Source organism: Fonsecaea nubica (genome assembly GCF_001646965.1).
Source record: "Fonsecaea nubica strain CBS 269.64 chromosome Unknown Scaff45, whole genome shotgun sequence".
Lineage (NCBI taxonomy): Eukaryota > Fungi > Ascomycota > Eurotiomycetes > Chaetothyriales > Herpotrichiellaceae > Fonsecaea > Fonsecaea nubica.
This window is the reverse complement of record NW_019173718.1, coordinates 115,803-128,378: the sequence shown is the minus strand read 5'-3', so window position 1 is coordinate 128,378 and position 12,576 is coordinate 115,803. Positions and strand designations below refer to the sequence as shown.

Sequence of the window (12,576 nt, the reverse complement as noted above, 5' to 3'; positions counted from 1 at the left end):
ATCATATCAAAATCTCTTGGGGGGGATATATAGTACTTAATCGCTAAGGCTGTCGCTATTGCTTTGGCTTTAGCTGGGCATTTGTATACATATATACATACATACATACCTACCAACCTCAGTAGTAGCTTGGTAGTAGCTTGGTAGTAGCTTGGTACCTTGCAATGTACGATTAACGCTAGTTTTGTATCATGATTATTTGCGCAATTACTTGCTTACTTGCTTCACCCACGAACACAACCACCAATTCTAACAAATCAATGAATTTATCACGACTCCCGACCAACGACGAAATTCTCCAAACACTCTTTCCGTGGCTAGGCTAGCTTGCTCGTGTCGTCGCACGCTTCGCCCCAAAACACTCGACCTTGACCGTCACATTCGGGACCGTCGAACCAGAGAAACCGAAAACAATTGTCCTTCACCACTGGCCACGGCGCGTCCGACTCCCCATCTGTCCCGTCGTCGTCACTAACAGAACTCATACTGTGACTCGAGTGTCTGCTCTTGCTCCTACTTCTGCTCTTCGCGTTCAAGAGCGCTAGACGGGGGATTTTGGTCCGGGCTTGTCTGATCATCTCGGTAAACCATGGCCGAAGACTGGTGTTTTGTGCAATGACCCCTCCGAGGATGGTACTCCAAAGCAACAACCTCGAATGCGTCGTCCAAAGTTCCAGAACAGTGCAGTTGTCTAGTGCAAGCATTAGTTCTCGTGTCAGTTTACCATGGATACCTGCAACGCTTGGTACAGGAAAGAGCACTATAAGTGTATATGCCATGGTCGATAGCCGAACGAGGTTGTGTAGAGATTGCAGGGGAAAGCTGTGAACCATGATACTTGAGCTATCGTTATCCCGTGGTGAGGATGAACCGGTGCGAGAGTATGGAACTAGGAGCTCTGAGGGGGCCGAGAGTAGGTCGTGCGTCATGAAGTTTCTGGCCCAGACTATCTGGTTGAGAGACGGCGCCGAGGAGAGGCCGGATAGGTATGCATCAAATCCAATGGTGATCAGACGGGCGTTGTTGACGATCTGCATCAACGGTGCAAAGCCAACCACATCCTCCAGATCTTGGAAACCACTTGCCAAGTTCTGGAGGGATGGAGTTAGACGCGTGGAACTTGCAGGCCATGTCGACATGATCAAGCTTGTTGGCGCCAGCAGCGGAAATGCAGGCACCCGCATATCTTGGAATGCATAGAAGATATCGGCCCTGTTTAGCGTTAATTGAGTGCCAAAACACCAGCGAGGGGTTTCAGGGCGACGTACAACGCAAGGGCGTTCGCCAGTCCGGGCATTTTCACGGTATGCAGACCTCCCTTCTGATATACCAAATGGCAGATAGCCTTCAGATGTGCCGCTTCGCTCTGCATGCGACCGTAGTACTGAAAGCTCTGCACCGATTGTAACGCGCTCAGATTCTCTCCTTGCGGAGGGGGTTCCAATTGCTCCCCAGATCCATGGGCGGCTAGTGTGATGATGGCAAGTAGGAGCTCGTCGGAAGCTGGGCCTTGAAGCTCTTGGATCTCCACATTTAGCTCTCTGATGGCTTGAGTCTTGTACGATAACCGTAACGTACGGTTGCGACTGGGGGTACCTGTTTCGCCCTGAAGATAGGCATTATGGGTTGCGCCTCTTCTTCACAATTAGTGTCCAATAGAGGTATCATCAACCACGGGAGTGGTGCCCAATAGGAGGAATGGCTTACGCAAAAATAATGGACCAGAATGCGGCGCGAGATTGCATCGCACATGCTAACAGAGCAATTTTGATAGTCCCCTCTGAAAGGACGCTGTTGGAGGAGCTGGCTATTGTCCATTGCTTCGAAGCGGCTGTCGGTCGGATGAGCGAGGAGGCTGCGGCTCCCGGTGCAAGGGGGTAGTGTGCAAGACAGAGGGAGATGCCGGCTTCAAGATTCGAACGACCTGAAAATGTAATGAGTAGTTGTGTCTTCAAGGTCTTCAGAACGAGATGTCTAGGAGGATGTGTTTGATCTGAGAAGGGCCATGACGCTACAAACTTACCATAGGCTAAAATGTCGAGAGCATATGAAGGTACACCACTGGGGACGCAGGCATTGAAGGGATCCAACACTCCAGTGCCAACATCAAACACAGCAAATGTCCTGTTACGAATCTCATCTTCCGGGAAGGTCTTATTTCGAAGCAGGGGCGGCCGAGAAGAGATACCAGGTGGAGGACTTTCACTGGCACTGCGTGCATCGCGGTTATGTACAGCGTTTAGCTTAGCGAGTCGTTCCAGCTTGGCCTTTCGATGGTACTCACGAGCAGCATGTTTCTGCTGTGAGATGGCAGGTTCACCCGAGGACGGTTTTTTGGACTTTGAGTGAGGCCTGTAGGGCACGAAGAAGACGTTGGTGCGTCCAGCAGCCATGTGGTAGCGGACATTTGCAGATCAGAATAGGATGATGACTTGAAGCAGAAACATCGACGAAGAGAAGATCCATCTTATACAAGAAGAACTCTGGTCCCTTCGCTTGGGGCAGAGTCACTGGAGAGTTCTTGAAGCCAAATCGAGTGCGTAACGCACAGGCACATCGAGCTACCATAGGCTGGATCGCTCTGGCATATGCGCACCGATTCAGCTTGAGGTTTGTATGCGTCATACCGCAGCTCTAAGCGAAGACGGAACTGTGAAGAAGTTATAGAGGTCATTGAACCGTCTAGAGCGGCTGAAGATAGACGGGTGCCAGGGCATCGTGGACGGCAAGGTCAAGTAGTGGACAGTAGTGGGATGGCGGGACGAGGAGATCGATATGGGACGAGTGAAGCATCAAGAATTGATACCAGACGAGGAAATGCGATGCTCTGATTCGGTGAAAAGAAATCCCGGCCCGCGCTGGGCTGAAAAGGCGGGGGCTGAAGCCACCGCAGCCCAAGTCCAATTACAAACACCTCGAGGTTTGACGGGAACCAGTCACGGTTTCCTGATTCTGCTTGGTCTGAACGGTTTCCCTTGTTGGATGTCCTGGCTCTGGTTCTCATCAATAACGGAATAGTTTGGCACCGCGACCGTCCCGTGACCGAGACTGCGCCGTCTCATACTCGATAACGGGATACATCTATCCCCATTCCTCGATTCAACCCACGGCGTCTGGCCAGCTAAAGAAGCCAGCACCATGTCCAGCTTAGTCCATATCGAGTCGACCGACCAGTTCTCAGTCCTCCTTTCGTCATCGAAGATCGTCGTGGCCGACTTCTATGCCGACTGGTTTGCACCATGTAGGGTGATCGCCCCCATCTTCGAGCAACTCGCGGCACAACTGTCGCGCCCAAACAAGATCACGTTCGCCAGAATCGACACCGACAAACAGCAGGACATCACCCGGTCATATGGCATCCGAGTACTGCCCACCTTTGTGGTTTTCAAGAATGCGCAGACAGTCAAAGTCATCCAAGGCGGAGACCGGGAGCAGTTATCGAACGCGGTGAAGGAATTGGCCAATGAGGCAAACAAGTTAGAAACGGGCGAGGATACAGAGGACTCGAGCGATAGCACATGGGTAGGTCTTGAGCTACCAAGAGGATACCGCAACGTGACTTCTCAGGTGGATGTCTTGGGCATGGAACTGCTGAATTGGGACTCGGAGCATGGAAACGCGAGAACATTGATCAGTGGAACCAAACCCAAAGGTAAGCGTTTTTAGGCGGCTTCTCCCACCTGAGTGTTGAAATGTTCTAATGCATGGCGACCCATAGGAAAAGCAGAGGACAAATCAGACTGGGTCGAAAGCGACACGGACGAACAGCTCATGCTCTACCTCCCCTTCATGTCCACGCTAAAAATCCACTCATTACACCTCACCTCCCTACCCGACAACACCGACGACGACGAGTCCCCCAGCCGACCGAAGCTGGTCAAGGTCTACACCAATAGACCTCGCATCCTTGGTTTTGACGAGGCCGACGATACACAAGCGGCGCAGGAGATTACACTGTCAGAGAAGGACTGGGATGCAAAAACAGGGACTGCCAAAATTGAACTGCGCATTGTCAAATTTCAAAATGTGTCTAGCCTGGTGGTGTTTGTGGTGGAGAGCGAAGGAGACAACGAAAAAGTCCGGATCGATCGTATTAGAGTCATTGGCGAGACAGGAGAGAAGAGGGATGGGAAGATCGAAAAGATCGGAGGAGATGAATGAGGGCATGACCTCAACACTACGACATGAGAGACGACCGCATTCAGGCTGGCGACAAAAGCGACTCATTAGATGGGGAAAAGCAACACTGCAAACAAAAGAGCATAGAACTTGGATGGAGTTTCTGTTCATCTTCAGGCAGTTCGAAGACCCAGACTTGTACCGCAGCCTATGACTTTGCTTGCTGCTGTATACACCCACCCTCCAGACTCTCCTCTTGGTAGCCATGTACTTGGGTTTTCAACACTATTGCACGTTCCAAGAACGAGCCTCTGGTCAAACTTTTGGTACTCGTCCAACCCTGCTTACGCAAAACATAGTATGTCCGACCCCACGCATAGACCAGCGCAGGAACACTCAACGAGCCCAAACTCATCAGCCACTCAAATGGGTTTCTTCATCCAACTCGTCGAGGAGATCGGTAATTGCAATTATGGTTTGATCTGTGCTGCCACTGACACTTGGTCTCGTTATGGAGAATTTAGAAACATGGGCCAAGCAACACAGGGGTAATTGATAGTGGCAGCGCTGCACGAAAAAAGGAAAAAAGAGAAGAAGAAGAGGCACGGAAAAATCTCGACTTGTAGTTTCGATAAGAGCGCTAGCAGAAGAGGGAGCTATCACAAACTGGGCCTAGTCCGATATAAATGTCTTGGCGAAAGGTTGGGGACTCTTCAGAGAAATTTCCTCCCTTGTGGCCATCAGTTGGATTTTGAACTTTTGTAATCATGGCTTGTGATGAACTGCAACAGCAAATTTTATTGATAGGAAGAGAATGATTGTTTGCTTTCCCTCATCTGGACCCTTGTCTGGGTGGGTGGAGCGTGAGCATGATCTCAAATATTGACTGATATTCTGAAGCCAGATCTGACTTTTTTTTTCCTCTTCTCAGCCACGGGCAGTTTTGTGGTGATTGCTTTGTATCTTCTTCTAAACCCCTGTCCTTCCCATCCCCTCAAGCGGCATGAGCGAACTTCGCGGGTCATATTGCTCAGAGATATCAAGTGGGCTTTTCGCAGAAATAGGGTGCAGTGGCAGACTTGTGCACCACAGAAATGATTTCAGCTGTGCACGAAGCCTCGAAATTATCATTATCGTCCAGCCACTCTAGGGCGCTCACCTGCTCCGCAGTCTCGATAATGTGACTGCTGTCGCGTGCGCTTAGTCCACGACTGTGCAATATCGTGATGAAAGACAGACAAGTTCCTTGAGGTAGGGGGGGGGGGTGGTTGTTCGTACTCGCTGCCAGTTTGTGGCACGAGACTCCTTTCATGTCATCGTGGCTGCATTGTGTAGCCTGAACTCGCTGCCATCTCCCGTTTATTGTTTGTTGTCGAAAATGAGTTGTTCACTGTACTATGATCAAGGGTGAGATACATCTGTATTCACAACTGACAAGAATCTGGTAGTTGGCTGGGCTCTACGAAAGGCCATGAACCACGAAACATCGCATTGTTTCATTGTGGGGACCTTCGCCATCCGCTTCCCACTCCAATCAGACAGTCGACATCTTCACAAATGGACAAAAAAGGGGAATCGGCAAGGACACTTTTTATGGCTTGTGCTGGAGGATCAGATTCGGGTTCTATCGTCATTTTGCTTACCAAAACCCCTCGGATTTCTTGTTCCCTCCAAAAGGGGTCGAGGAAATGCGAGAATTTGGGTAATATCAAGGACAATCCCATCCATTTCTTGTTTCGCAGAGTTTTGCGGGTAAGTTATAGGCAAAGACCCTGGGGTGTTTCACCAAAGCTCCGCCGGCGGCGATTGTCGATCCTGCAGTTTCCTTGATATAAGCATTTTTTTTTCTTCGGTAGTAACCCTACCACGTAGACTGCCAGTGGGTGAAGCTGGCAGCTAGGCTGAGGTTGGACAAAGAGCATGAATGCATTAGCTGTACCGAGTTACCAAGTACCAAGGACCAAGTACACGTACCTCTACACCCCAAAAGCGTAGATCAATGCAGACCTCACCCGTCGCGGACGTCCTCGCCATCTGTCCATTTGTAAGTCAACACACGATTAAACCGCAAGTGGCGCACGGTTTGAAGGTTCCTGGGCCCTTTCTACCCGCTCGAGCTGGTCAAGGACGTCATGATTCTCTGACGGAGGCGTTACTAGTTGGACACACTTTCTCTGTCCAGCCACCGGCAAGCCAGTTCAGCCACATTGCGTGTCCGAGTCCGTGTGTCAAAAAGGATACTGAGATGTGTACTGTAAGCTTCCGAACTCCATTGCCCGGCAGGATGAAAAAAATGCTATCGTGCAGGTGGATGAACAAGAGCGTTCATTCGTTGTGACACAAGCTCTAAGGCTTCTTTTTTAAAGCTGGATACCCAGAACCAAGTATCAACAACCAAGAACCAAGTTCTCGTAGTACTCGCAGTACTCGAACGAGTAGTACAAGGACGAGGTTGGGTACTGCGGTGAGTCGTGGCTACCGAGTACTCGGTGCCTGCTCAGCTACTCAATCATGATCCTGATTCCTTTTCCCGAGGGATCGTAGACGTGGGAGCGAGACGAGATGAGACCAGGATTCGAAATCACACGTGGATTATTGTGGACAGGCAGGGAAGGGTATTGAGGCAAGGGCAAGGCTCTCTGGGAAAGTTGGCAGGGCAGCAGGGTTGCCCTCTGGTCACTGTTTGATTGTTTGATTGCATTTTTTTGCCTGCACAGCCTTCTTCTTTTTTTTTCCATTTTGGTAATAATTAATTATGTTACATGTACTCGGTACGAGATCCAGTCGCAAGCAAACCCGGGATTGGAATTGATTGGGATTTGGGGGCCGGTTCATCCTCCCCATCTCGCGTAGACGTCAAGCATACTCCGTAAGTAGGTACCTTAATATTCTCTCTAACCACCTTTTCCGGCACCAGGCAGCTAGCCAGCCGTGCCAGCCGTGCCAGCCAAAGTTCAGTCGGTTGGGCCTGAACATCTGTACCGAGTACTGGGTACGGAGTATGAGGTACAAGCACATACCCTGAGCGATGATCTCCCATGGACATGGATCAGGGTCCAGGGTTCGATCGTCTTCAAACCCAGCTCGAACCGTGCCAGCCTTGGGCCTGAACATGAGTTGGCATGGTAGGTTTCGCCATAGCCATCTACTGACTCTTCTACCTACAAGATGATGGATCGTGACGGTGGCGTCGTTCAAGATCGACAATCTCTAAAGAGTCGACGAACTCGTCATGAACTCTCCCAATGCGCATCCAGTCACATGGAGGACAGAAGGGAAAGTATCCATCACCACCCGCGCAGAACAGCACTACACAGCACATGATAGGAGGACCCCGATAACCGGCATGTAGGTATGTATGTACTCGGTACGTCGTAGAGTCTCTTGACTTTGTCACTTGTACACGGTTGACTCGGCACTCATCCAGCTCTTGATACGGCGAAAAGGTGCCCTGCCCCGCGGATTGACAGTCTGCTACAACCTACATCTCGGCTCCAGTAGACGGAGCTGTCCGAGGTTGGCATGTTACGAGTCGAGGCCAGTGGACTCTGAGTCTCCGGCTTTCGCGCGAGAAGATAGATGCAATCATCCCGATGATAATTCGTACTTCTCGACCGTAATCGGAGTAAGGCGGCTTGGAGGAACTTCGTCAAGAGGCGAAATTTAGACCACCAGCCAGAACCACCACGGAAAAGAGAGGCGACGTCCATAATCCGTCCGAGTATTCAACGGCAGCCACCGAACAGACCACGCCCCATGGAATCCAGAAGCTCAGGTGAAAGTGACTGCCCGAGTTAGAAAAGTGGTGATTGACCAACCCATTAAACGAGACTAAGTTGAAGACGTCTTGCTTCCTTCCCCGACGCCATCCATCGATAAGGTGATAGAGAAAGTGGAGATGCAATTTCCCCGGAAGCACCAAGTCTTCCCTCCGCACAAAGTCTAGCGAAAGAGTTCCGCCACCCACAGTCAAGAGCGAAATCCCTGTGGTATCGGCATTGGGTAACAGCACATGATCCTGGTCTACTGTGCCTGGAGCGAAAGGGCCAGTTCACCTAGAAAACGCCGTTCGGGCCGCCGAGATAGTCCAGTACCAATTTTGGAGGATTTCTGATCAAGCCCACCAGCTTCTAGCGTCCAGATAACGAATCGAGCTTAGAAGCGACCAAGAACGTGGTAGAACTAGTTGGTGTCGCCAAAGAGAAAAAAATTGCAAAATTTCGCTGTCCGAGAGAAAAACATGAAACATGATGGGGTCAAGAGGGTTACAACCACACAGAAGACGTGTCGGCAGAAGGATCGAGACGGCACACATACGAGTGATGAGCACATGGCATTGCCGTATCGCCTCGAATCTGAAACACGAGCTGCAGCTCCCTGGGCGGGCAGAAGAGGAGGTCTTTGGCCACTGATGGACCACCGTGGTAGCCAGGCAAAGAAAAGAGTCTTGGTACCTGCAGCAAGCCCAAGAGCTCCAATTGGGCACCGGAGAAAAGTCGAGCACATCGTGCATGAAATGTCCACAATGTTCCTGCGTTAGGGTCCTGGCCGCTGCGGGTCTCGAAGTGCTTCTGGTGGCATTCGCGGGCTGATAGCAGTCTTGGTTGGGCAAAGATAGGCGTCAACTTGCCACGCTCTGGCTCTGGTTTGTGGTGGCCCAAGACCGCGGTCCTCAGTGGAGTCGAATCAACAGCGAGCATTCTGGAAGGGCCCTAGGCCTATTCGGCGCGAGATGGGAGGGCCATCAAAGACACGGACCACTACCCATCGCGGGACCCGCGCGCGCGAAGGACGGCGCCTGTAGCTTGGTGCCTGGGGCCGTCGGCTTGAGGCAGGGGGCAAGGGCCAAAAGTTTGATGCCCACTATGGATGTGCCCGGGTCGCGGATGTGAGAAAAGCGCGCAGGGCCACCAGGGCCATCAGAGCCATTCTGGGTCCTGGGGCAAAGTGGAGATGCTCGGGTACCTGAGGGAAGGTGATGGTTCCTGGGAGGAGACACCGTTGGGATCTACTCTTCCCTAGTGCTCTGGATGTGCCTGACTCCCCAAGCGATGGCTTGAGCTGAACAAATCCACCATTGGGCCATCCGTCGAGACCGTTTTGCTTGGGGCACCAGCGGAACGAGTGAGTGAGAGGAAACAAGTGCCGCTTTGTCGACCCAGGGTTTCCTTCGATCTCGCGTCCAACTCAGAAGGTGGGTGTGCGCGCGGAAAGGTGTGGTGTGGCAGGCGATTAATAGCCAGGCACACCAGGACGAGTGACAAGGGACACTCTTTGCCACGGCAAGAAGCAAACAAGGCAAGATCAGACCCTGCACTCACTATTGGCAAATGATGACCACAGAAGAGAGAGGCCTGACCAAAAGAGAGTTCCCTTGTCGACGGGAAGCACTTCCATACTTTCTCAGAGCCTTCGTATATACTGTCATACAGGGTACCCGAAGACAGATGACAGAGCTTGCAGAGGTATCTCCTCCCAGCGCAAAGAGTACGAGTAACTCTGTTCTCCACGACCTTCTGGGGGGGCCCAACTTTTGCAGGGCTGCTGGAGTCCTGACCCAGAAACCAGACATTGACTAAAGAAATGCCTATCGATACGTGTCCGCTACAAGGAAGAAATGGTCACCCCACCAAGTGCCAGCCAGCATCCACGCCTTTCCAGGACCTTTGTTTCGGGCTCTTGAAACCCTGACCTTTGTACGGACTGGGATGCAGGATCCACTGGTAGCAACACTGCTACCTAGGACGGACTATCAGAATCCCACAAGTCGTCATAACTTGGAGATAGGGTCCCTAGCTACGAGCACACTCGTTTCTGCAGGTGGACCAGCAATGACTCGATGCAACAGAAGACGGGCTGTGGGTACGAATTGGTCCGGAGCAGCCAGTGCGAGTGGTAACTTGGAAGAAACAGAGGCTGCTGACAGTCCCTCGTTACGAAGGCATAGTCAAGGTCCCCGACCAAACCTCGGGTCTGCAGCTGCAAGAGATGAAACACCCGATCAGCTGTCTATACTGGCGGGAGCGGCGGGGAAAAGCCAGTTGTCTGATCCGAGAGGCGAATACTTGTACTTGGTGTACGAGTAGGTAATGGGAATAAGGAATATCCCACTACTACTAGGTACTTCTCCCACTCGTCGACTCTTGATGCGTTCATTCTTTTCGCATGTGAACTTGGACTGTTTACCACCACCTGGGAAGCCAATCAATCATGTCCTCTACCTCTCTGCCTCTGTCGGGTAACATGAGAAAAGGCAAAAAAGCGCAGTCTATCCATCCGGGAAAAGCAAACCATCCACGCATGCATGCATGCCATGCCATGCCAAAGCCAGCTGTCTGGTTCTTGGTTCTGCTACCCAGTTGACTTTTTCGTTCTTTCGTCAATGGCTGGAGGACGGAGTGGGTGAGGAGGCGAGGATTGGATGATGAGGGGGGGCGCATGCGCGCGACACGGGCGACGCGATCACTGTCGTACCTGCATATGTCGGCACAGTTTTAGTGGACTCGCTGCTCTTTCATACCTTGTAGAGTCTGAGACATTTGCACCGTGGCTGGCCATGCAGCCATGCAAGCTCGCCCGTCTCGTCTGTCTGCACAACCTTGATGGCTTTTACTTTTTTTTTCCCTGTGACGCTTACCAAGTTATTGCTGTTCCGAAAAAATCACTGCCTACCAGGTACAATACTTGCCACCATCTACCACCCACCACCTTTCCTTTCCGATTGTGTGATTCCCATCATGCCATTCATCACAGACAGACACCCGAAGCATAAATGCCCGAAGAGGAAAGGATAGGACAGAAAGGCAAGAGTAGGGTGACGCTGTGACAGACACATACATTATTGTCAGGTGTGCTGGGAAGAAGGGGAGCTGGTGATGATGACGGCTACGAATTTCCACCATCCACCAATCCACCAGTCCAGATAGCGAGAGAAGAGAATATCCATCCAGCTTGGGCGTCTACTCGTAGGGAAAGAACAGCCATGAGTTATTTTAACAGGCTACACAGACTCAATGGATTTGTCCTTGGTGAGCATTCCCATTGCCATACATGTAGGCGTTGACTATGGGCAATATGGGCTTTATGGGCTGCTGGGCTTTCGGGGAGGCGCACTCGTAAAATCCAAGAATAGAGTCCAACAAGTGTCCGGTCCAGCGATTCGCTCCAGGGGAACCCGAGGACGGCAGCTTATCACCATCTGCTTTTCCACGTCACGCTGATGATTGGCGTTTTGACGTGCCAGCGACTCGCCCAGTCAGGAACATGAACATGGGACATGGGCCATGGACCGTGCCTTGGCTTGGGGGGAGCATCACACGTCTTTCTGTCATTATTCTGTCTTTTCGGTACGCGCGATATGCTCCCTGGATTACGAGGTACATACAGTTTGGGTTGAACGACACCACAGCACGTCATTTGCCCACCACCACCACCATTATTTGTCTCAACCATCTTCGGATAACAAGGTGGCAAGCGAATCACCTCACACAAGACAAGACCAGGTCATGTCTGAATACGACAAGAGGCAGGGAGGATTGGAGGATCGGTGTCGAACATACTTTTTTGTTTTAGCACTTCAAGGTACGAGAAACGCATCCCCGTTTGATGTTGGATAATCCCAGAAGCCAAGATGGTATACGGACTCAACTTGACAAGTACTCGAATACTCGGGGACCACTCATGAGGTTGAGGAGCGGCAGTGTTTTGTGATGGACGTCTTTTATTCCTCCAATAGCCGGGTCGAGGTGGTCATTCTGGTCATTTCCACTCCTTTATAGGATTACTTGCAGAGGCACAATTCCAATATCTCACCAGCCATACAAGAACGAGTTCCGAATACTTCACCCAGTCACTTACACACCCACGAGAAAGGCCACCCGAAAGGTCAACTTGTGCGTCATGGACAGGACAATGCCCCCCCTCTCTGGTCTCTCTCCCTCTTCCCGCTTCCCGAAAAATAAAAAAAATCATAAAAAAGACATGATGAGGTGGGATGCAGGTGGTGCGTGTGCTGAGCCCAGAGTGCAATTTCCCATGCATACGGGTACTGCGTGATAGTCCTTGTTCGGGCGCGGCGCTCCAGCACAGCCCAGCCAAAGGGACCAAGGGGACCAACTGGAACTGGGACCAGGCCGGGCTCTTCCTTCTTAGCCAGGCACCCAGGCACCAAGGCACCAAGGCACCTGAGTGCCTGGCAGTACCTACCAAGGTCGCTGCTCTAAGGGTGCCAGCCGTAAAGTGGAACCTATTTTAGTGGGTGATAGTCTTTGAGACGGACTGGGGGTTGGTGAGACCGCGGCCTCCACCCTCGCATCAAAGTCAGTGAACCCGTCAACTGACCAGGGTCCAAAAGGTCTAACCAACAACACCAACTACGGGCCCCAATGCAGCGCCCGGTCCATGCAAGTCCATCCAACTAAACTCCATCGAGGTGCAGGAGACCCAAGGCACTGGTGG

The 12,576-nt window shown here is 51.6% G+C and overlaps 2 protein-coding genes across 2 annotated transcripts; one reads left to right on the top strand and one right to left on the bottom strand.

Moving 5' to 3' along the window:
- Nucleotides 1–317: 317 nt before the first annotated feature.
- AYO20_06866 (hypothetical protein) lies at nucleotides 318–2,393 on the bottom strand (the record flags this gene model as incomplete). Its single annotated transcript, XM_022645154.1, has 4 exons — nucleotides 318–1,212; nucleotides 1,269–1,634; nucleotides 1,708–1,924; nucleotides 2,024–2,393. 4 exons carry the CDS (start codon nucleotides 2,391–2,393, stop codon nucleotides 318–320), a joined length of 1,848 nt encoding a protein of 615 aa, XP_022498867.1.
- Nucleotides 2,394–3,138: 745 nt separating this feature from the next.
- On the top strand, nucleotides 3,139–4,161 carry AYO20_06865 (thioredoxin; the record flags this gene model as incomplete). The annotated part of the gene is made up of 2 exons (XM_022645153.1): nucleotides 3,139–3,652; nucleotides 3,719–4,161. 2 exons carry the CDS (start codon nucleotides 3,139–3,141, stop codon nucleotides 4,159–4,161), a joined length of 957 nt encoding a protein of 318 aa, XP_022498866.1.
- Nucleotides 4,162–12,576: the final 8,415 nt, after the last annotated feature.